General features: G+C 40.7%; 1 protein-coding gene across 6 annotated transcripts in view; it reads left to right on the top strand.

The window, feature by feature from the left end:
• Positions 1–1,441: 1,441 nt before the first annotated feature.
• GRM1 (glutamate metabotropic receptor 1) overlaps positions 1,442–25,944 on the top strand; it is a 184,827-nt gene continuing 160,324 nt past the window's right edge. For 4 of the 6 annotated variants that reach the window (XM_027739526.2, XM_027739528.2, XM_027739529.2 and 1 more), the window contains exons 1-2: positions 1,442–1,778; positions 3,286–4,183. In XM_027739526.2, coding sequence (XP_027595327.1) covers positions 3,421–4,183 — 763 coding nt within the window. In that variant the 5' untranslated portion in view covers positions 1,442–1,778; positions 3,286–3,420. Of the gene's footprint in view, positions 1,779–1,989; positions 2,070–3,285; positions 4,184–25,944 lie in introns of those variants that run through there. The other 2 variants (XM_027739524.2, XM_027739525.2) reach the window with 2 other exon arrangements.

Genomic DNA, 25,944 nt, shown 5'->3' with positions numbered 1-25,944 from the left:
TTAAGATCGGGGACATGGGCTGTTTCTGAGGGGAGAAATGTTAGATCTGTGGGCCATAGCAGGATCAGAACACAGGAATCAGGGACAAAAGGCAGTGGGATGACTTTGGCCTCTTTGGGGGGACAAAGGCAGCAGGGCCACTTGGTGCTACTTCCTAATGGGGAAAGCCTTTGTTTCTCCCATAATGGTCGGGGAAGATCAAAGCCACTGAAATCCTAGTGCTCTTTCCCTAGCCTTTCCTAAAGCCTTTTGATATCCCAGGTGTCTTCTTACGAGCCCCAGATTTCTGCCAGTTCCCATCTACTCCCACCTGCTGTTGCTGGGGTTGGAGAGACAGCATTTGCAGCCACATGACAGGGTATCAGGACCTGGTGACCTACTCTCCAGTCTCAGCCAAACTCAGATCATTGCTGCTCTGTGCAGCAGCCATGCATGAGCCTCAGCAGGAAGACCTGTTGTCTTTGTGAATCACAGGTTAGAGGGGAAGAAGACTACAGGGTGTTATATGTTGGGAAGAACCAACAGCAGCATTTGCAAATGCTTTCCCTGCCAAAGCCAGAGGAGCAACCCAAAGCTCAAACATTGGAATGATATGCTAGCATGCTGCAGGTTCGTTGTGTCAAGGGCAGAGACTGAAGTTTAATCATTAAAGCATGGATGAAGGGGAATTTTCTCCCCTTTTTGTTCATATCTGAATGTCCCTTCAGGCCTGGTCCTGGCAGAACTGTCCTAGGCTGGCCCTGGGGAAGCTTCATGCCCAGAGGCAGAGGACAGGCAGCCCCTCTGGCCCTGGTTCTCTCCTTGAATGACCTGCAGGGAAAGGTGGCACCAGTAAACCCCTGGGCTGGATCCTCCATAATGAACATACCTCATGGATAAACACACAGGCAAATTACTAGCTGTGTGACAGTAAAGAAAGAGCAGATATTGACACAGGGAGAAGACATTCCTGAGGCAGCATTTACTGCAAACCCTTCTCTGAACGAGCAATAGTTAAATGTTTGTCCTTGCTTCTTTCTTTCAAAAGTAGGGCAAATATCTATAGAGTTCCCAGTGGGGAGGTAATCTAACTTTAACTTTCATACAGTCAAGTAAAACACCCGAGACCTGTGTTAGGGATGCAAGCAGGTCGTCTGAATTATGATTATTCAATCTGGTATTATTTTAATCTGGCATGCCTCTCATGTGCTTCATTTAGGTTCATCTTGACCTGAAAACTGCAATCTCAATGCCTTTATGCCTTTATCCTTACAGGTGATTTATCTTGTTGCAGTATCTTTTTTTTTTCCTCCCCCCCCCCCCCCACTATAAATATTTATTTTAATAGCGAAACCCTGCCCTTGAGGCAGATCGGCACATTTCACTGTCTCGGGTCTCCCGAGCGTGATCTGGGTCCCCTTCGAGCAGGAGCCTCTTGGTTTAACTCTCGCTCTTGCTAATTGAGGCAAGAAGATAATGAATTAAGAGCCGCGGGAGGTGAGAGCCAATACCCCCTCTGCATCCGCAGCGTGCTCCAGGTGATGCTTCCTTACTCGTTTACAAGACAATAGCAGACGAAATTAAGGAGGGGGAGAAAATGACTGATCCTTCTGTATGAGATAATGGATGAGCCCGGGATGACCTGTTTTTTTCCTTGCGGTAGAGCGGTGCTGAAGACAGAGGGCACCCGCGCCCAGCCCACAGCCGTCGCCCCGCCGCCAGCGCGCCAGCTCGGGGCGGCCGGAGAGCCGCCAATGCCCGCTCCTAGCAGGCAGGGAGCCACTGCCTCACCCGGCCAGGTACGTCTCAGGGGTGATCCTCCAAACGGACCGGGGGCTCAGCCGAGGGGCTGCCTGTGCGGCAGGCGGGGCAGGCAAGAGGCACCGGAGAGCCGGGCTGCGGGGCTGCCCGTGGAAGCCGGCTTCAGGCGGCTCTGCCTGTCTGCGGGTGCGGACACACAGCCAGGACGGCGGCTCCCCTCGGAGCATCGCCTTCCTCGGGACCATCTCCAGCCTCCCGCGCCTGCCGCCGGCCCCGACATTCCTGCCGTGCGCCGGGGAGGGACGGGGAGAGGCGGCCAGCCCGTGGCGGTGCGTGCCGCGGCGGGTCGCCGCGCCTCGGGGGGTGTGTGCGAGCCAGTGTGCGTGTGAGCGAGTGTGTGTGCGGGTGGGCATACGGGGACACCGCGGCGGCAACGCAGGGCGGGGGTCAGAAGTTTTGGGGAACCGCCATGCGGTGCTGGCGGGCGGCCGAGCCAGCGGTGGCGGGACCGGGACAGCGGGACACTGGGACATCGGAGCACTGAGACAGCAGGGTGCCGGGACTTCGGGACAGGGGGCCAGCGGGGCGGGAGACGCCGGGACAGGAAGACAGCGGGACAGGGGCCCAGTGGGGTCGGAGCCCACGGTCCCGCAGCTGCCCCAGGTGCCGGGCTCTGTCCCGGGTGCTGACGGCTCGTCGTGCAACAGGGACATGGCCCGGCCGCGCTCCCTGCTCTCGGGCGGTGACGGTGGCATCCTCCCTCCCCGTCACGGCATTTCCAACCACCAAGCCCTGCCGCCGGGCTCGCCACCGCTCCCTGCCCCAAGCCTGTCTGCACGGCAGGCGTGCCCGTAAGGCACATCAGGACTTTGCTCGCAGTTGCCTTAGTAACAAAAATGTATTTTCACCTGCTTTCATGTGTGTCCCTGGCTGAACTACAGTTTTGCCCCCTGCACATGGAAAAGTTAATCTAAACTGTAAAGTGGTTCCTTTCTTCCTCCCTTCGCTGACCTTTAAATGACATTTCCCGTGGCTGGCAGAGCAGTCTGTTCGCTTTCTCTTTTTACCCACATTATGTATTAAGAAAGGAAATTTCTAAATTGAGAAAGATGCCTTCAGGTAGTCAGAAAGAGAAGGGAGAAGAGCTTGTCACCCCGCTTTTAGGGGTAGGGCCGCTGGGGCTGGGCTGGGGCTCTTCCCCAAAGAACTGCCTACCTCCTGAAACTTTCAAAACTTCCCGGGGGCGGAGGGTGGGGAGTGTGTGCTTTCTGGAGGTGCAGGAAGTAGCCTCCTTTTCTTGAAAAGCAGATGCAAAAAGAATTGTAGAAACTCAACATATGTGAGTATGCACGATCATATATCAAGGCCAATAAATACATATTTTAATCCTTCTTGAAACTTCCTTTTCAGAGGCTTACTGAAGCAAATTGCCCTGGGTGTTTGTGAAAGTGGTCATCTCAAACTGTGAGGGGTTGCTTTGTTGAGCTCTGGTTTGACATCGATTTCCCAGTTAGCCCATTTTATCCCTTATTTCTATGCCACCAGGTTAAAAATCACTAGGACGATGGCTGTCTTGGCACCTTCGAGAGTGATACTGTGAGGCTTCGCTGTGATGGTATTTGGAGCAACTTGGGCATCGTTGGGGAGAAGCAGATGCCATTTCCTACATGTCCTTAAAACATGTGCAGGCAAGAGGAGCCCATGAAATTCGTAACCTGGATCTGGATGACATCGTGCAACAAAATGTTTGGCGTGCTGCTGGTCTTTTTCCCTGCTCTGCTCCTGGAGATGGACGTGCTGCCCAGGAGTGCCGGGAGGAAGGTGCTGCTCTCTGCAGCCTCCTCACAGAGGTCGGTGGCTCGGATGGACGGCGATGTCATCATCGGGGCCCTCTTCTCTGTCCATCATCAGCCGCCGGCTGAGAAAGTGCCCGAGAGGAAGTGCGGGGAAATCCGAGAGCAATACGGCATCCAGAGAGTCGAAGCCATGTTTCACACTTTGGATAAAATTAACGCCGACCCTGTCCTGCTACCTAACATCACCCTGGGCAGCGAGATCCGAGACTCCTGCTGGCACTCCTCCGTAGCCCTGGAGCAGAGCATCGAGTTCATACGAGACTCCCTCATCTCCATCAGGGACGACAAGGACGGAGGCACCCGCTGCATTTCCGAGTCGCAGCCCCAGCCTCAGACCAGAGTGAAAAAGCCCATCGCGGGGGTCATTGGTCCAGGCTCCAGCTCAGTTGCTATCCAGGTCCAAAATCTGCTCCAGCTCTTCGACATCCCCCAGATTGCTTACTCCGCCACCAGCATCGACCTGAGCGACAAAACGCTGTACAAGTACTTCCTCAGGGTGGTCCCCTCCGACACGCTGCAAGCCAGGGCCATGCTTGACATCGTCAAACGTTACAACTGGACCTACGTCTCCGCCGTCCACACGGAAGGTGGGTATGGGGCAGCCCCTCCCCGCCCCGGGCCGGCCCCAGGGCGCTGCACCCTCCGCGGCGGCTCCGCAAGGACGCGCCGGGGACGGGTCACTCGCCGGGACTCCGCGAGGGGAGGCTCCTCCCCGACACAGCGCCGGGCGCTGCCACCCGCGGAGACCGTGAGGGGAACGGGGAGAAGTGTGTGGGTGCGGGGGTGCAGTCCGGAGACGCAGGAAAGCCCGCAAGAGATCGGGCATCTCCCCGGCGGTTCCGTCCCCGTCCCCTACCCGATTCACACAGAGTGGTTCGCGTGTTTCTAAATAAAAGTTAACAGATGTGAGCAGCTGGATCTGGGGCGGACAGCCGCGGCGGGACCGGGGGCTGTTCTTGGGGCTGGTGAGTCTGTGGGGCTGACACGTTCGGCCGCTACCATCGCGGGAATTTTGGCAAAACGGAGTCAGGGCTCAGCAGGGACTCCTGGACTAGCTGCTGGCTATGCTGCGTGGAACTGATTTCCTGGGACTGCTAACACTGAGGGGAGAAACCTGAAATCCCTCCGCAGTCCAGGTAGCCCTTGCAAAATCAGGACCCGTGGGAAAAGGCGGACAGTCTGTCAGGAAGTCCGGGCAAGAATGTTTACGTGCGGGTTGAGCAATAGTAAAAAATATTGCTCTGTACAATATATTCATAGTCAACAGGTTTTCTTAATTTTAAATATGAAAAGAAAAATATCAGTTGTAAAGGTATTTTAAAAAAGGAGCTGTTGGTGTATAACCAGGCTAGGTGGGCCAACATAAATTTCAGAAGAAATTGCATTTGATAGAAAAGGAACTCTTATGATATATTATCATGATATTTTTGTGGTCCAGTTGTGGCCCTCAAAATGGGATCTTTAAGTATACAAAATTGCAAACTTGACCACATTATTGCTGTAGCTTTGCAACTATTCTGTTTATCTGAGTGTATCTCTTGTATGGATTTGATTTATGATTCCCTCTGGTTACTGAGCTGACTCCACACCTTTCATTCTCACAGAGATGACTAAGTGAAAAGAGATAGGAAAATATATTGTGATGAATAAATAAAAGAATCTCCAGGAAGAGTTGCATATTTACAACATTCAAAGGGGAATTGGATTGATCTGAAGAAATAAACCAGAAAGTGCTGCAGTTTGAGGGGGGATGGGGGAGAAGAGCTGAAGCAATGACCTGACATTTGGAGTTCATTTATGCCCTGTTCAGAGGAGAAAACAAACCGTTAGCAAGAGTCGGAAATGAGCTATCAAGATCCTCTATCGTTGACAGATAGGGTTAGATCTTGTGGATGACAAATAAACATGAAATGGGTAAATTATTGGTTGATGTAAATAGCCATTTCTCTCTTCAAGGCACTTCGGGAAGCTATGCTGTGCCTGAGGAGCTGCCTCAAGGGGCCGGCTCCCTCTCTCTCCCACTCTCCTTAAAATTTGTGGGCCTTACCTCTTCTGGAAAAGACAACACCTTCTGAAGGTTCATTTTAAAAAAAGATTATTATAAGTAGCAATTTCAATCATTGTTTCTGAGAAATTTTAATGAGATCCCTATTTTTATGAATGTTACTGACTGATGAAAAATAGTTGTTGCAAGATATTTTTAGACTTTGAAGTGATATTTTCAAAAACAGGCATAGCCCACAAGCTAACACTTTTTAGGAAAGGTCACAAGGATTTTGCAGATAATGAAACTTAGATTAATATTTGCTATTATTATTATTAATCTGTATCTTCCATTCCTTTGTTGTTAGAGTCAAGCTACAACTTTCACTGGAAATATGTAGCAAACTTCAACTTCTGCTTTTCTTTCCAGACAGACAAGTTATTAACCCCCACCCAAATGCTGTTGGGTAGATTCCAAAGTCTTTTTTTTTTTCTATTTAAAGTGAGATTAGTATTCATGAAAGTCAGTGTAAATTGTTACATTTCTGTTGTTTCAAATCCCATGCATTCACTGTGAGAGATCTGCTTGCTGGTTTGTTAAAGGTGAGATCATTCTTTGCAGACAACACAAAGCTACTTTGAATAATAGTCTCTGTGAAGAGGAATTGCTCCATCCATGCTATGTTTGGAAATACAGGGATAAAGTGTAGTCAGAAACATTCCTCCTCCACAATTACTCATAGGCCTCTACACTGTCTTTATAGTGGGCTGCAAAATGTGCTGGCAGGAATTCTAGGGTATCACGGGTTGGAGAAGCTCTTCAGTGAGGACTGTGAGAAAGGGGCATGTTTCTAGGAAATGCATAGGTTAACACTGTGGAGAAGTTAATTCTTTTGCCCTCTGGATACTCCAGATCCGATCTGGTACCCTCTCCAGAGCAGCAAAGCTGCTTAGTTCCCACCCAACCTGTGGTTCTCATGGGGATGGACAGTGCTCGGTTCTTGTAAGGCCCAGCCACAAGGGGATGCAATGAGACCACTGAGCTGACTGACCGCCTCTGTCGGCGAGCCATGGTCCTCAGTCCTCGCTGACCCGGAGCAGGGTCAGGGAAACAGCCCAGAGAGATGAACTCTTTCCCAGGCCGAACCATCCAACTCCTTGTTTACCCTTCCTCTACTCCTATAGTCTAGCTGAAGTTATTCGAATGCCCAGAACAATACCAGTGTACACAATTACAGCTTTAATTATAATCAGAAATAAATACCACACAATTTTTGAGCCACGTTAACATGAAGACGACACATGCCATGATGATGGACATGAAGAAGTCACCCATGTAGGATGATGTCTTTAAGTAGTTTGCATTCGACATGAAGATTTATTCTTCATGTGCTAATAATCTTTAATAATTCATTAATTAGTAGTGGTGACTTTTAACTACATTCAGTCTTTATACTCTAGTACATGAAGTTGCATAAAGATGTGCCAGACCTGTTGGGGCTTTTTGCACAGTGGTTTCTTTATTAAGAAGTATAAACACTACACTTGGGTAAAAACTTCTGAGTTAGTGAATAAAATCTGAAAAAGGCCCACATTGCTCCTTTTAGATTAAAATTGACACATACAACTCCACATGAAAGAACAAAGAAAGGGGGTTTACTAAGTTTGATTATTTTATTATGTATCTCAGTTGTGCACAGTTGCCCACCATGAGACTGAATTTTTTCCAGAGTGGGCAGCAGTCATTAAGTGATGTAAGAAATCTGTGCATCTGCTGGTGGAAGGCTGTTGACTGTGTAGTAGCTGCAAGGCGTTTTCGAGGCTGTTATATTTTAAGTTTTCTTCAAAGTTAATTCAGTGTTGGAGTTCTTGGCGTGTCTACATCTCGGCTCTTAGGCTTGGGAGTCATTCTTATCTTGAAATACATTTAAATGGATACTTAACTCTGAGCCAAAGCTTCCTGTGGAAATCAAAGGCATCAAAAAGCGTGTGTGCTAAATTGGACACAATCCTGATCATGATAAGGGAAGAAGGAGCTACACTTGCTAAGGGTTACTTTTCAAGTGAGACATTCTGGTCTTCATAGAAATAACCTCAGAGTCAGGGATTATTCTCAACTTAATCAGGCAGCCATTGGTTATTTGGTAACTCTGAAGAATTACAGGGAACACTTTTTTCCTCGCCTGGAGAAGAGCCCTTGGGCTGCCTCAGGAACACGGCAAGAGATAGTGGGCACCACCGCTGTGCTGCTTTCATGCTGAAGGTGCAGAAGTTAATAGGGTTGCCACCAGAAAATGCAGAACGGTTGTGAGATTACTGTCGGTTACACTGACTTCCAAAACCCAAAAGACACCTGCACCCTGGCTAGTGATCAACAAGAAGTCTGCACCAAATCCCTCATGTTTAGATGTTCCCCTTATGCATGGAGCCTGAGAGATAATGGTGTAAGAAGTCTTTTTGTCATCTTCTAAGTACATCTTCTGAGTGATGTACTTAGAAGTGCTGAATAAGCAAATAGAAGTACTTTGTGCCTGGCTTTCCATTTAAACCATTATATGTCAGTTAGCCTTATAAAATGTATGTGAGATTTTTGATTCTGTGAAAACAAAATCTAAACCTGCAGAATAGGTGTTTGAGTGCTCTTTACAATTTATGGACCATGCTTACACTTCAGTGTACAAATAGTTCAATATAAATGAAATTTCCCTTCCAACAGATTATCATGCAGACTTTGCAGAAGCAACTATGGAAATTGAATAATTAAGTTACTTGCACCAAATTTGGATTGTTTAGAAATTAATTAGAGAACAGTGAGATGTTTCTGGTCTTGATAAAATTTTCTCATATTTGTATTGCCAGGCTGTTTCTTTTTCTTGAGTGTAAGGTTTAAAATGAACTATGATGAAGCAGATGGCACAACTTTCAGATCAAAGTAGATGGTAAGTACATTATCTTCACAATGATTTTTGATAACCTGACTGCTGCACACTGTCTACTGTAGTAACGTACAGGAAACTCATAAACATGGTTATATATGTTGGAAAGAGGATGGAAGGGAGCGAGTCCTGCACTTTATCAAAATTTCACTGGAAGTAAATTCATTCAGTAGAACCCACTGAAGCAGCTTTAGACATTCTAGAAGATAATACTTCTGTTTAGGGTATGTGGGGCTATATTCATCAAAGAGCTCAAAGGAATAATTTCCATACAGTAGTGCTTAATTTCTCACAAGGTATTTCTAACTATATTCTATTATTAATTCTATGGTGTCACTCAATGATTAATACTTTTTGATAAAATTATTGTCAGACAACAAAGAACAGGAATTCCAGCTCAAATGTTTGAAATTTCAAAGTGTACAGTATTTCTATAGGTACCAACAATTACCAAAATGCTCTTAAAGGTTAACCTGATGAAGTGGTATGAATTGTGCTGAGATGTGTGTTCACAAGTGCATATTTTTATCTGTTTTTTCTGCATTTAACTAGTTTCACTAACCATCTTCAGAGGCTTTGTGACATGAAAAAAAAAAAGGAAAGGTATATGTCCCAAGGGGAACAGAAATTAGTTTCAAAACAAGTGAAAACTAGAATATTCCCTTCACTGGATGCATAAATTGTATTAATTAGGAGGTGCTGGAAGAATCATTTACATAGATTGACATTGACAAAATTATTTCTGGTGACAAACACTGTAGAGACCAAAAGAAATTCCTGCTTGAAAATACATTGTTTCTCAGTACCCCTAAATTCACAAAGACTGTAGTTTTTCAGCTACAGTTGTGTGAGTTAAATAATCTCAAAAGACTCATCAAACTCCTGTGCCTGCCTTCTCAGCAATACTGCTGGAGTTGATATTTATCAGTCAGCATCATGGGTTCATTTGTGCTTTACTTCTATTTTTTTCAGCATTATGCTCTTGCTCTCAGATTTTTATGCCCCAAAATTCTACTTAAGTCCTGTAAGTTTCTTTTAAGAATATTAAACAAACCTGACTTTCTCAAAAAGCTATGTGAAAATGCCTCTAAAGTATTCCTTTGAACATATGGTTCATAACATGATGGTGCTTGCAGTGAGGTTTCTCAGACAGAAAACAAAGAGCTATATGGAGTAAAATCATATAACTGGAAATAGTGTCACCCATTGAGAAAGATGTTTCAGGGGTCTGATGCATCAGTGAGCTGGTAACTGTAGAGGGAGACCAGAAGCATTGCACCTGCCACATACGGCCCAGAAAAATACTGATCAAAGTCATTACTACTTTGCTGACCCATGCAAAACGAAGTGGGAATTTCAATGTGTCTTCATGTGTGTCTGCAGAACAAGCCGCTGTCACAGATGGCAGTAATTAACAGCAGTGCTGGCAGCCTGAACTGGAGGGTCAGGAACTGATTGGACATGAGCTACAATTGCATTGCATCTGAAGAAACTGTCCCTTCCCCTGTGGATAGCTAAGGAATGCTAAGGGATATCATCAGAGATGGTTGGAGCAAGGTGTGCAAGGGACAAATGCCATCCAGTGGGTAACTAGCTCAGGTTTGCTGGTGAATTTTTCAGACTATATCTTTTCTTAAACACTAATATTGCTATTGTTACTATTAATGTGCATCTTAAAGAACAATTTCTAGGTCTGATTTTCCAGTGCAAAGTTGGTTGTTCAGAGGAGTGGCAGGAGTCTTGTGATCCTTGAAGCCATTGTAGCCATTACTGTCTGTTGGGCTGTGGTCCCAGTTCCTGTCCAGTCCAAAGGACTGCCCACAAGCAGCTATTCGTGGGCCCTAGAGTACCATAAAGTCACTGAAGTCAACTGAGTTTATGTCAGTCTTAGTTCTTTGCCAGGGAAGAAACACTCAGAGGAAAAGGTCCATTTGTCAAAATCTTGTCCCAATTAGAATGGCTCACAGCGTAGATAAATGGCATGTAATAAATATCTTGATCATTGTTTTGTACTTCTAATTCCAATATGAAATGTGGGCAAACAGAGCAATATTCAGTCTTCAGGATAGGGGTACACCATGGTTAAACTCACTTGTGAAATAACGATTTCAGTATTAGCCTCAGAGCTTTCCTGATAAAATTCCAGTAGTCCATTACCTTTTTAGCTACCACCATGCATTGAATGGCTGTCATCAGAAAATATATGAAAATTACCGCAAAACTTCTCTTTAAATGGTAAGGCTTGTTTCTGAGACTGTTACACACAGGGTTTTCCTCCTCTGTTATACTTTTAATTTATTGACACAAAATTTATTTTCTACACCTTGGCTTCTATCCATTAGCCAATTAGTAATCCAGGACTTCTGTCATATCCCATATTACCTCTATTTCTGTCAGAGCTTTTAACAAGGACCCTCATCAAAAGCTTTCTTGAATTCTAAGTACTCTATAGTGATTGTATCATTCATATAGTTACCTGTTCAAACAAAGAAGTCTAATTAGCTTCTGAGGTATGTATTTTCTCAGAAAAGATATTTTTGTTTTTCCTTGATATGACGTATTTATTTATTTGTGTCTTACTACTGTTTTGTTATTGTTCCTACCAGTTAGCTTTGTGCAGGAATATCCAAAGTCTGCAGAAGTATCATGTCTGTTCTTCACTGGATTACCCGCTATGCCTCTGTACTCTGCCTCTGTACTCTCTATAAACTCAGTTAGAAATGAAAACTGATATGTGAAAATATAAAATTACTTTTTTGCACTTTATGGCTTGTTTTAGTGCAAAGGACATTTTACCTGGTGCATACCACAACAGAAAATTAGCTGGTATTGCCAATTTGTTAAATTCCACCTTATGGATTTGTTTTAAAATACATTGTACTGATAGTCTGAGACAATGGTTCAGTTCTATCCAACATAAGGAATGACCTTCATATGAGAACCTTCACAGGCTGTGCAGACTGAGAGAATTAATTTAACTTTTTTGTTGTGGTTTTATCTTCTCTGAGTGCTCTTTTTATATAGTTGGTTATCACTGAATATCAGGTAAGTTTCCCATTTCTTGAATATTTGAAGAGTGGTGGGTTATTAGATTCTATGCCTTTATGTCTCAGAATTGTTTCATATTGTTTTATTGTGGTTTTATATTTCAATTGTCAAGGTATGCTCTGTTCTCTTTCCCTCATTAGAACACATCTTGTATTTTTTGAAGTATTCATTTTATTTTTATTTATTTTACTTTTAAAAAAATGTTAATAGCATTAGGAAATTTACATTTCTACTTTATCATGCCAGCTTTTTTGATCCTTTTGGAACTTTGACTCTTAGACTCTCATGTATTTCTGCTTAGTCTCCATGTGATTTGTTAGTATTTCACTCTTTTGACTGCACCTTTTAATGTCCTTGAAATTAACTTTCTCATTTTTATATAATTTATTTTACTTTAAATTAAATATTACTCTTAGTGTTTTTTTATTTCACATGCAACTTTTTTCCATCCAAGTATCACTAAAGTACAGTCACAATTAAAGACTACTTTTTGGGTAGTTAGATCTTAACACTGTATATGGCTAAAGACTAAATCAAGAGTTCCTTCTTCTTTTGTAAGTTTAACAAGCAAATGAGTAACACATATGAAAAAGAAATCAATCCATAATATTTAAGATTTCCCTTAATTTTCCGTTATCTAACCTACAGTCTGCTGTACAACATACAGAGCCAGGCTGTGTTAATAGCATTTTGTGACACGTGGGGTGCCTTTTAATGAAAAGTACCGTGCATAACAAGCTGTCCTTTCCTCTTGTGCTGAGCCATTGCCTAGGTGGCTTATGTCTATCAAAAAACAGTGAGACAGATATTTCACTTTACTGAAAAGTCATATTGTTTGTTATGAAGTGCCATGGTCCTTTGTTCGAATTTTCATTCATAATCTCTCTTGAATATTTTATAAAAAAAATAATTTCTTAAAGGATATTTGAATTATGCTAGCAGCCATCAGTGATTTATAGGTCCCTTCAAAATTTGATAGTGACGTTCTAAGGGTAGGCGTTTGGCAGTTCTGGTAGACAAAACAGAGAAATTCATGTCCCATGCTGGTGCAGTGGGCAAGTATAGCTGTAAGGCTCTTGATCCAATGCTCACTGAAGTTAGTTGGTGGTCCAGTGGATCCTGAATGGGGCTCAGCATGGCTATCATATGTTGTCTTTTCAGGTTATGGAGCTGACATTCTTTGGTAAGCCGTAAAAATCCACAGGAGTTGTGAATGCCGCAGCTAGGTGTATCTCATAGTTGAAAGTAGTGTGAAAGTCTGTGAGAGCAAACTGTGTTTTCGTTGGATTTGCATAGATATTAGAGGATGTTCAGGTACATAATTTTTTTTTCCAACTAGAAGAAGGCTGAATGTAGTTCTTCTCATACAAGTTCCCCACTGAATTTAACACTTGCTTCTCTTTGAGAATAGTTTGAGAAGCAAACCTTCATTTTCTAAAATGCAGTCAGTTTTTTGACCAGCAACTTTCATCCTTATTCATTTGTGGGTACAGATGGATTTGCTCAAGGTAGTAATTTCCCAAACATTTATTTAAACAAACTTCATCCTGGCAAACTGCAATAAGAACCAGGCATGTATATTGCTGAAGTGACAGCTATTTGAAATCTGAATAAGTGTTCATAAATACTTACTTAAAATGTCTGGCCAGGTTACATTGAACATTGGACGTCTTTTCCTATGTGGAATAGAATATAAAAGATAAATTTGTAATTAATTTTCAGGAAGTGAGAAAATCTTTCAAGCTTATTTATATAAGCCTTTCTTACCCACCCCGTGTTGTGAAGAGGCTTTAGCAAATGGAAATTGGACATGTAGAAATTCGTGCTGGGTATTGGAAATTAGTGATACTCCTAATGAGAATGTATTTCTCTGACTGCAAGGTCCACAAGCGTAAATCTCAGTCTCTTGCCAACCAGCAAATATGTGAAACTGAATATTGATAGTACTGTTAACGAATGTGGCATTATGAGCACTGGAAAACTGTGCAATGATTTGAGAGCCTGGAGAGTAAAAATACACTTCAATTGAACTTTCAGAATGGGTTTTAGTAGTGGGTCAAAAACACTCCTTAGGAGGATGCCATTATTTGCCAGGCCATATTTCCCTGGAAGGATAATCTCATTCAGGATCAGATTACAAACTACAGCTCTCAGCTATATGAAGCAAAGTGCTGAGCTATGACAGTTACTCCACTGGAACAAAGATGTACAAGATTTTAAGAAGAGTGAATGTTCCAGGCAGCAGCCCTGGCAGCAGCCCTGGCAGCCTGGGTATCACTTTGTCCTTTCTTGTTCCCTTCTACCCTCAAGGCACTACAATTGTGGTCCTCAGGTGTCCCTGCATTCCCTTGTAAATAGGCTTAGCCTTCCTCTTTCAGGTGGAACATTCTTTGTTCCCTGTCAGGTTTGACCAGGACACCAATATCTGGCAGCTCAGTCTGGACATACCAAGTGACACGGTGGCAGTGTCAGGCACTCAGAGCCAGAATTCCTTCTCCTTTCCACACAGTGCCAACCTGAAAGTGAATTTGCAACAATAACAGGAAGGTTTTCCAGAATTTCCTTATGGATTTGTCACTGACCTCAGAAAGAGATGAACAATACTCTACTAAACACGTGACCCTAACCATGCCTTGCTGTTGTCCTCCAATGTTGGCATCCTGCAAAGGGCAGGATAAGGGTATAGGAAAAGTAGCACGGGGACAGTAATGTGCAAAACTGATGTTGTGAAGTTGAATGAGGCAATGAATATTGATATCAATTTATTATGAAACAGCCAAAAATGGAGAGTCCTGAGTTATGTAAAAGACAAATGAGCTATGCCAGACAGCTCTGACTACCAAGACAGCAATCCCCAGAAAAATAATAAGATGGTGATTCAGACTTCAGCTGACAAAAAATTGTAATTAAGTTAAAACCAATCAGTATGACTCTATGAAAAATAGGTCTTCTCAAACAAGCCTGATTTTATTCCTTGATGAAAATGCAAACTTGATAACTACAGATGAAATATCTTAGATTTCTCTTATGGCACTGAATTAATATTACAGAATATTTGTATTACAAATGGACTGTCCAATGTCAGAAAAACAGATGTCCCATAGATTTAAAATCAGTACACTGATCTCAGCAAGTAAAGTTTGACCATCAAATAAGATTATGCACAGAGCTTGACAAAGGGTCTAATGCATCACTGTGTTTATCAATGACATAAAAGCATAATTGCTGACAAGAGATGCAGATTTGTGAAATTGGGAGAAAAGGGGAGATTCAGATCTCCTGGTAAGCTAGTCTAAGAAAATACATGCCAGTCAAATATCAACCACAAATACAAGAATAAAGCACATGTGCAACTTACATATTGTGTGTGAAGATTGTGTTGTGAGAATTGTGTCCCTGAAAGAAGTCCTAAATACGCTGTATGGTTATAGATGAACTGCATCAAAAATCCCAACCCAAAATACAAAAAGCTAATGTCAGCCTTGAGAGACTGGAAACTTCACCTCAATCTAAGGATTATTAGTATTAAGTTTGCTGTTCTTTGTTCGATTCTGATTCAACATATAAAAAATAATATTAAAATCTTGAACAGAGACAGGAATAAAACTCTAAATGATTTGAGGTCTGAAAAAGGTGCCCGTTAGCAGGAATCTAAACCTGCTTAATCCGTCTTTTTCAAAAAGCGATACAGCTTGATTTATCAAAAAATATCAAAAAAATCCATTTCCTTCAGGGAAACAAAGCCACTGGGAACTACAGGGCTATGTATCCTAATGGTTAAATGCACAACAAGCACTGATTGCTGGTAAACCAACAAATTCCAATTAGAAAAAAGACAAACATTTTTACTCGTGACAGTGATTAACCACTGGGACAAATGACTGAGGAAAGCGACATGTTTTCAGACTTTCGATGTTGTCTAATCAAAATCAGCTGCAGATGTTCCAGACAGTTTTATTTGAAGTGAATCTCACTGGACACAGCACAGTGGAATCTGGAATGGATGGAACTGTACCAGTGTCAGATAGCAAGAGCTGTCATTAAATCTTGGTTTTTTTATGGATAGTTTTGATTATGTAAGGAGGCAAGAAAAATGTTTAATTGAAACAGTAGCTTAATATTATTGTACTTGTTCAGCTGTCCAGGAACATCCAAAGTATCCTGTGGTGTGGATACTGATTGTACAGGAAGAGAAACTCAGGACAGAATAATCCCCTCAGTCAAATTCAGCCCCCTGTTTCAGTTTACATGCAGTATTTTAAGTCAGTATTTGTCCTCTCACCAGCAGATGATGCCTGTAATGCATTTTACCCTTAGATTGCAGAGCCTGTTATTTCCTACTGGTTTTGTTTGCTTTTCAGTTTCATGTGAATTTTATACTGCACTTATTCTCTTTCTTGTGACATAGATGTTGGCCCCTGTGACTGAAGAAAACAGCAAATTTTCTAAAAGGATGTCGTGACATTTTCCAGTGGTCTCCTTAATTAGAATACCACTTTGTACCTAAAATGATTTAATTCATGTGACAGCGCATGCAAAATAAATAAATAAATAAACATTATGGAAGAAAAGAAGCTGATAGCTAGGTTAATTAACATTTTTTCCCAGGAATTTTTCTAGAAATTAATTCAGTGGTGAATTTTGGAGTATCTGTTTTAATTTTAACAGAGAAAATAGGAACATCAGTATTTTCTGATTGTTTCAGAAACCAACCAGCATGTTATAATTGTATTCCTTCATGCAATGAATATCTTAATGTCCTTTTACAAGGCAATTTAGAGTATAGCCATGTTTGAAAACTCATTGTCCTTGTCACACTTGCTTGTGACTTTTCTACTGAGTCAAAATATATGTGAAATAATGCATTACACTTTTGTCATAGCTGTGTTGTTGTCTGTGAAGTGTGAAGCAGAAATGTGCTGGTACCACACATACACAAAGTCACATCACTGCTTTTTATAGTACGTATCCTGAGAACACATGGATAATAAAATTCTCTTCGAAATTCCAGTAATAGATTTCTATTAAGAACCATGATTTAGCTTTAATGAAGTCAATAGGAGCTATTGACTGAAATTTAGCCATATGCCTGACTCTGTGGGATGATCTTGTAAGGTGCAGAATACTCTTGCTTGGTCTCAAAAAGCATGTGAACATTAGCTTAACTTTAAACACTTTTCAGACAGGCAAAGAATTTGAAAAAGGCTTTGTAGTCATTGCAATTAGATCATAATTGGCCTTTTAGTATTCTAGGTTATTTTAATGTAAGAATAAAATTCACTTCCAACCTGATTCCACTGATGTCCATTGAATATTTGCCACTGATTTCTCTAGGAAGAAATTTTGGTTATAATTATTACACAATTTCAGTGCAAATGTACATGTATATGAGGAGCAAAATGTACATGTATATGAGGAAAGAGGCTTATAAAACTGGTAACCTGAGTAAAAGCCTGTACATCTTATTAATAGATTAATATTTCTTCAGTTTGCCTTATTTTTATGTAGAAGGATTTCAGGGATACATTCTAAAAATGTAAAAATTTTGTAGAGAATTACTTCATGGTAATGCATATTTGAATCTTAGTCTCAAGGAAACTTGGCTTTATGCTGTTAGTATCTTTGTGGTGACAAGGACCGTTGTTACTTAGAATAAAGGGAAAAGGATATTCTCCATACTGTAATCAGGAGCAGCAATAGGCAAAAGTACACATCTTAAAGAACAAGACGTGTACAAGAAGTACAGGTGTTTTCCCCTTGATTTCTGTAACTTTGATTTTTTTTCAGAGCATTTAAGTTCTGTATGTAGCAAGAAGTTCTGCTCCTCTGCTAATTAGGAGAAGAGGGATCCAAATATGTGTCAGAGTTAAATGAAGGAAACAAAACAAAACATTTTAACTTAATCCTAACTCATTTGAAATGGTGACTGACTGCACCTCAACTGTGGAGATAGGTGATTCATTCATGTATTTATTATGGAAAAGTGCTTTAGACAACTGAAAGGAAATTATTTCAACATTAAAATTATTTTGTCTTGGGGCACTCTTACTATGAGCCAAGGAGGGAAACATGGTAGTGGTTCTTATTTTACATGGTATCACCGATCACACTAACTGAAGAGATAGATTCTGGATCAACTTTTCCTCTGAGAAAATGAGAATACATTTTTTTAAAAAGAACTGTCAAATGTTAAACTGCTGTATTTTGAAAGAACTTTTTATATGTTTGTTGTGGCCAACCACCCACACAGCTACTTGCTCACTCCTCCCCACTCTGCACCAATGGAACAAGAAGAGAAAACAGGAAGAAAAGCAAATCCAAATTAGCTGCAAATCCAAGGCACAGCCCCATACAGGCTGCTATTTAAAAAGTTCACTCCAATGCAGCCAGATCCAGTAGAGTCCAGCTCAGGAAACACTGTATTCAGTGACTGTCACTCTCCTGTGTGTGTGTAAGATGTATTTTCTTACCCTCTCATGTTGAAATTGATGCTGTAATGCCCACTTCTCTGATAAGTGCTCCAAACGCTGATCTGCTTGATTTGAACTTTTATGTCTGCAGAGGCCTCATTGAGTTTGTAACATCATACTGAGGCTTTCACAACTAATACCTTAGAGATAGCACCATTAGCATTTCAAACTGCAGCCAGTCAAGGACTTGGAAGTGTAAAATTACTTAGTCTAGATTTATAGCCTAGAGCATTCTAATGGACAGTTCCTAGGTGGCACGCTTTGTGCTTAAGTAGCCTGAGTATCTATGTGACTGACTGTGCTGACAAGATATAAGAACTTGTTACAGATAAATGAAATTTCATACCATTTTGAAAGTTTATCCATTTTTTAAGATATTCCCAAGCGTTGTAGAAGCCATGGTGTCATGAGAACTTAATTTGTTTTGAAATAGGAGATATATTTTAGGAATACAGAGTAGAGACAGTAGTCCAGTTTTAGTGCCACTTGAGCAGAAGTTTCTCGACACAGTCCAACTCAAAATCACATGATTCTTCAAGCATCTCCACAGCATTACCTTCAGTGCTTATCCATTATAATTACCAAGTCAGTAATTGCAACCCATGATGGATTCCAAGATCCCATATGTGCAGCATTTTTAGTTCCTGAGAGTTTAAATTCGTGTGTGTGTTTAACTGCATTTTTTGTTGTCTGTGTCAAGTTTACTGATTTGCCTGGATCAGGATGCATTAGTAATTTGTCTCCCAAACTTTTGTTCATTTGCAAATGTTATTGGTAATGCTTTTGTATTTTTTTTTTTCAGGTCACTGATTAATGTTAACTAGTAAAATCTAAGAACAGATCCTTGTGGGAGACAGTAAAGAGACACCCATTAAATTAGTGTTCCTTTACTACAAGTATATGTTGAAGCCTACCAACCAGACTTTAATCTATTTTATGTATGCAACACAGATTCTTGTAATTCCAGGTTCATAGTCAAAATGTCATGTGAAATGAAGGTAGATGTCCTTTGGAAATCTAGCTGTACTGCATTGATATTATTACTTTTTATAACCAAGCTTGTAAATCCAATGATAAAAGATGTTTTGGATAACTGGAAAGTTCTAATTTCCACATACACATAATGATTGGCAACTCTTACATTGTCCCACTCTCTTAATTTTTTTTCCTACACAAGTTCCATGTCAGCTCCTGAGTTGTTTTGTCCAAAATGGATGTCAGGCTGACAGACCTGCAATTACTCAGGTTAACTCACTTATCCTTTTCAAGTATTGCACAACACTGCTTTTGTTGCAGTCCTCTGGCACTTTTCAACTTCCAACAGCTACTGGAAATAGTTTCTAGTAGTTCAGAGAGCTTGCCAGCAACTTCTGTCAGAAGTTATCTGAACACATCCATTTAAAAATGCCTGCCTTTTGGAGCTGCCACTTGATTTCCTTCTGAGTTGGAAAGGAAATTACCATTCATCGTCACCACCACCACCACCGCCATCATCTTCTGGTATGTATACATTGTCTGTCTCTTTCCCTAAATACAGAAAATAAAAGCTTACTAAATGCCTCTTTCTATTCTGCAGAATACCTTCTAGTACTCACCCATCATCATTATCCTTTATCATTGTCCTTTTCTTTCTTTCTTTCTTTTTTTCTTTACTTTTCTTAAGTTCCCAGCTTCTAAAGTTTCTCTGTTGAACCTTTTGGACTCCCATACCACTGACTGTAGCCAAATGACATAATTACATTTTTTTCTGTAAGAGGAAGGCCAGTTCAGATCCAAGCAAGGAAAGTGACTGGGATGTCTTACTGGGAGAGGCAGAGGAAGGCACAGCCCTGCTGCCCAGTTTGTCTGTGCTTACTCTGGAAGGAAGGGACAGTTTATGTCATTAAGGGCAAGAGATGACACATGAGGTGCTGCTGTGGGAGTGACAGATCTCAAGAGCAGCAATCAGGGCCACTTGACTCCACATCTCGAGATCTGCCAGGAGCGACCAACCTGCTGCTCCAGAGCTTTCACCCAGCCCTGTATCCCAGGACCCCTCCTCCCATCTACTCCTGCTTTTGGCAAACTTTGCATCAGCTCCAGCTGCAGAGCTCCGTGTATAGCAGATGAATGGTGGTTCTGTGTGTGCAGAAGATGGCAAATCTCTGATGGTGTTGCTGAGAAAGGTTGCCCAGTCAACATTTGGGCCACTTGAGTTATTGTTGTTGCTTTTAGTGGTGCCTACAGTTGGGTTTTGCATTGAAGAAAGACATATTTTGTTTCTCAAGGATGGCAAACACAGCAGTTTTTTCAGGGGAACTGTCTATTCCCAGGGTAGAGTTAAGACATATCTCAACTCTATGAGAAAACAAAGAAAAGTGGTCATTTGTGATTAAAAAAGAAATCTCATAGCAACCCATTGGTAAGAGACAAAAGGTTCATTCCTCTCTTGCTGTATATAAACACATGAACATACAGAAGTGCTTCAGATGTTTTTCACTGACATACTGTTTAGTGTTCATTAATCTCTTGTAATATAGATATCCACTCAAAATAAAATATTATTTAGGAGGGAATTAAAAAAACCAACTAATCCACTCAAATTGAGTTGTCAAGACAAAAATAACTTGTGGAGATCTCAAGAAATGTTAAAAATCCAGAAAGATTTCTGCCTTTTCATTTCTTCAGATTTGTTAGATTACAGTGCAGGCAGCATGTCAGAAGAGCAGCAGTGCTTGAGAGAGAGCATTTATCAAGTGCTAACAAGAGGATGAAGGAAAATTGAAATGCCATTACAGCCTTATTCTTCGTTAAAAGTGAAGTACTATATTTTCCACTAATTCATTTCGACAGATGATATTTTGACAGAGCTGACATCTATAACAAAATGTGACTAAAGTGGATGCAATTCAGGAAGTGATGTTTCATTTTTTTCTCCTAGCGTTATGATATCAGTGTAAAAGATAACTCAGATTTGGATTTCTTTTTTCTAGAATCCATTTATCTTTGATCATCAATACTTTTTGTTAGAGGGAGACGTCTATTTAAAAAATAGCAAACCCATTCATTAACTTCATAGATTGTAAGTAAAATGAAATAATTAATCTGATTAATATTGCCAAGGAAAACTGTTGCATCTAACCTCTATTCCCAGGCAATTTGTGAGGTGATATTTTAAAGCACAGCCTTTTCTGTTTCAGTTTGGATTTTTTCATTGATAATGCAAGCATTTTATTAGAACTGTTGATGAGATTTAACAGAAGATTAAGTTTTGGAAGGGGGGTGGAGCAGGGAACTCTTGAAGTTACTTTTCTATAAAGCTTCAGTTATAGTTCTCTTTGGGGTATAGAGTTGAAAGCAAGGCTGGCAGTTAGTGTTCCAACAAGATGTTGCAGAGGTGTTTCAGATGTAACTATTATTCACAACTGTTTGCTAGTTATTAAGATAGACTCTAATCTGGGGCTGAGAAGTGCCAAGCAAAACTCATCACAACAGGATTTTAGTCCAGATAAAGGCCCTGCTGTCCCTGAGCTTTTCTTTAGATGTTATGATGAGGCTTTTCTAATGCTCATTGAGTGAAAGTGATTACAAGGAAAGCATCAACCACAAATACTTTTAGTAAGCAGAACAGGGCATAAAGCCACAAAGCCACTGTACTAATGAAGAGGTCAATGAATGCTTACATGAAGAGATGTGATTCTCCCCAGGCAGCTGTAATAGCAGTGCACCACCAAACTTGGCCCCTGTGCCACTGAGAACCTAGTTACTCGGTTGTCTTTCTGAGTGGTTTTTTTTGCCCACAACTGAATGATGAAAAAATCAGACACAGTTTATTTGGCTGCAGGCTGCTATGGGATAGATTATGTCAGGAAGTTCCTATATGTTAATTCAGTAAAAAAGTTTGCCTGCTTTTCCCTTTTTTAATAATTGCAGTAATAATGTGTCAGACAATTTATTAAAAGTAGTATCTTTAAATATTATCTTTAAATAAGAAGTTAAATGTACCTCTATCAGAGTCTAGTGATTTACATTTTTTATCAGATCCTGTTTTGTTTCCTCTCTAATCTCTTAGTTTGTTTTTAGCATGTCTTATTGGTTTGACATGCCTGCTTTGTCGGCTAAGGAAGATGCAATAAGACAGTCTCAAAATAATGTCATTCTATATTGTAAGAATTCTCAGAGGCATTGTATAAGCCTGCAACCCACAATTTTTTCATCAATCATTCACTTGAGCCTCTGTTTTTGAAAAATAAAATCAATAGATATTCAGTCTAGATAATTTCAGACTTTTTTAAAAGGGCACCATGTTTGGTTTTAGGTTAATAAGAGCTTGAAATTTCTCAGAAAGCACTGACTTAAGATTAGGGCAGGCAAACTATTTAGCTAAAAATGGAAATCCTAAAACAAAAATACTATACCAATAGTCATCAGCCAGAATAAAGCCTTTTCACAGAATCACAGAATATTCTGAGTTGGAAGAGACCCACAAGGTTTGAGTCCAACTCTTAAGTAAATAGCCTGTACAGGGGTCAAAAATAGAATATAATTATGTATCTTTCATGTCAGCTGACCTTTAGCAGACTTCAAAAGCTTCTTGCAGAGTGATTTGTCTTTTCTGATTCTTTGGTCATCTTACCTTGGCACTTTCACTCGCTAACAAAATGTACCTGATGGTCCGCCAGAGTTCAATAATGATTTCTGGGTTTTTTTATACTGCTTTTAGATTTTCCCAGTCTGTACACTGAAGTTTTTTTTTAAATTAATCTCAGAAGAGATAATGAATTTATCTCTTAGGTTCTCAAAAATCTAGGAGCATCCATTGTCAGATATGCATTTGTGCTTTTAAACTTGGCCCCACTGTACTGCTGTATCTATTCTGGTAATACAGTCCTCTTGCATCTATACAGACAACAGGCACCAAAGAATACAAAGAGGAATGCTGGAACCAAGAAAGAAAAAAGTTAGAAGACAAGTATTGCTGATATATATTGAAATCTCCAAATGTACACAGTTTTAACCCCTTGGTCTTTCGCTGCATCGAGTTGGAATGGCATTTTTAAAACTGTCAAAAATTTAAACCCTAAGTCCCTCTTCTGTTTTTGCACTTGTATATGCATTAACCCCAGATTCAATCAGTGAAATCTGCATCCTCAATATGAAGTAGGTTTTTGCTCTTGCTCTGTCATTTAGCATGCTTTCCAACAGCTTATAAATAGTCTAGTTACCAAAGCTGAAAATTGAGGTCTGCCTAAAGCGTCTCCTTCTCATAGTATGTTAATATGCATAACCATATGCTTTTCTGATTATATTAAAACCTGTACAGATGTATATGATAAGATTGTAGTTCCTTGGAAAATACCATAGCAATGTGGGATATGTTTTTAAGGATAAAGGTAATCTTAGACACAAAATGTCATACACATTAAATACAACACCTAATTGTTGTTATGTAGGAAGGAGGAAAATCTAACAAATGTACTATAAGTTCCTACAAATTCTGGCCATAATTCTGAGGTTCTTTTTTGCCAATGATTTTTCAGGAATGAGCTTGCTCACAGTTGTGCCAGTAATTCCTGTCATCAGACTGGCACTTCAAGAGCAGCCTTCTGTATTTGTACTCACCCTCCCAGATGCATCAAAACCACATTCACAGCCCTCCTCCTCTGGTAAGGGACTGCAGTGACAGTGGCAGAGAGGCCATCGCATCAACAAATAGAGTCAGTCCAAACTATCTTTGGTGGGCATCTTTTGCTCAGTGTCCATATGGGAAGACCTACAGCTTGGAATGAGTTGCTTTTTATTGCTCATTGAAGTTGTGTGTATTGCATACATGAGGGAGTTTCTTATCTCTCTATTCCTCTGGGTAAGGATCCTAGAGGGGTTTAAACTGAATCTATAAAGGAAACAGCCTGAAATCTCTGACAACAGTTTGTGTATGATTTCATTTACCACTAGCAGTGTTTTCTCCCTCCCTTCCCCACTGATGTTTTATCTGTGCAATCAGGAAGCCTTGAGCTGAATTCTGATTGCACCAGAGGAAATGAACAGTGGATAATTTCAATATTACCATCTGAGGCTCAAAGTTTCAAAGGAGAGAGAAAAAAAATTAAATAAAAACACTGTTCACTATTTATTTAACACACGAATGGTGAAAAATATAGCAGCATTTTAAGAACAGAGAAATCCTGCTGATAATGAAACAGCTAAAATACTTTCTGTGCTGTATAACTCTCCTAGTGTGTAAGTGGGATCTGAGCACCTGAGTAGACTCACAGATGTCCCAAAGTTTCCTATTCCAAGCAGCTGTGGTTTTGTTTTGGTATACAATTACGTACAGAGACATCACTCTCTTTATCCAATTTAATTATAGAGTCTAATAGGAGACAGCTCTTCAAAACCAGTTAAGATGAAGGTGTCCTTTAAGATCACTGTATGAAAATCAGCTACTCAAAAGACAAGTGCATGCAAACCATACAAATAAACTATTCAATTGCATGAATAATACTGCAAAGAAAGATAACATTTACAATTAATAAAAGGGAGATATCATTACCATCCAAAGTGGTACATACCTTGTATATCTCCTAGTTATGTCTTAAGAAGAATCATTATTTTCTTTCCACGACAGCATGGGAAGCATCAAGATTTTCTAAGTTATTCTGCTGAAATCTTGATTCTGTAGTAACAATCATCAAATCTAACAAGTATTTTGTTTACTACGAAGTACAGGAGATTATGTGGGACTCGTATAAAGGACTACCAGGTCTTCTTTGCCATGCCAGAAATGCTTTGTTGGGGGGAAATAATTAATGTGAAACCACAGTGGTATATAGGATTTGCAGTAGCCTTTGCACTATTGATTTTTTCACTCCAAGAAGACCCATTTCTCCTCTCTGGCTATTTAACACTTTTACAATCTTTTTATGAGCTTGCTGTTACAAATAGCTTCTCTAGTTTTTTGCTTCTTTTAATACTTGGCCAACTTAACACCTATGTTTAATACTAATTTATGTTTCTGAAGCTTAGTGGTAGTTAATTAAAATGGAAAGTGAACTTTTCAGCCCATTGGAAAAAAAATGGGAAAAAAAAGAAATTAAATTGTCCAATGTAATTAGAAACTGAGAATTTGTTTAATTTTTGATATCAGAGATGTTTTTGTATCAACACCAATTCACTCATTTGCATTTGGATTAGATACAAGAAGCAGATGATATTTGGCCTGAAAACATTCTACGTGTCTGAAGGATTCAGTATCTTCTCAGTCAATGTTGCTTACATCTTCTCACAGAATATTATATTATTTTGTACCAGAAGCACGTTAGTGATGTGAGGTTATATAATGTGGCCATGGTTTAAGCCCAGCCAGCAACCAAGCCCCACACAACCACTCACTCACTTCCTAGCAGAAGGATCAGGGAGAAAATCATAAGAGTAAAAGCTGGAGAACTTGTGGGTTGAGATAAAGACAGTTTAACAGGGAAAGCAAAAGCTATGCATACAAGCAAAGCAAAACAAGGAGTTAATTTGCTGTGTCCCATAAGCAGGTGTTCAGCCTTCCACAGGAGACCAGGGCCCCATCACATGTAACAGTTACTTGGGAAAACAAATACCATTACTCCAAATGTCCCCCCACCCACTTCCTCTATCTTCCCCCTACTTTATATACTGAGCATGAAGTCATATGATATGGAATATCCCTTTGGTTAGTTGTTGTCACCTGTCCTGGCTGCGTCCCCTCCCAGCTTCCCATGCACCCCCCAACTTCCTTGCCAGTGTGGCAGTAAAAGCAGAAAAGGCCTTTGCTTTGTGTGAGCACTGCTCAGCAATAACAAAAAACATCTCATATTATCAGTCTTGTGTTCAGCACAAATCCAAAACATAGCCCTGCACTAGCCACTGTGAAGAAAATTAACTCTACCCCAAATGACACCA

Source organism: Pipra filicauda, unplaced genomic scaffold, assembly GCF_003945595.2.
Source record: "Pipra filicauda isolate LSUMZ 115617 unplaced genomic scaffold, ASM394559v2 scaffold42_size3861933_pilon, whole genome shotgun sequence".
NCBI lineage: Eukaryota > Metazoa > Chordata > Aves > Passeriformes > Pipridae > Pipra > Pipra filicauda.
This window is presented reverse-complemented; position numbering and strand designations above follow the sequence as displayed.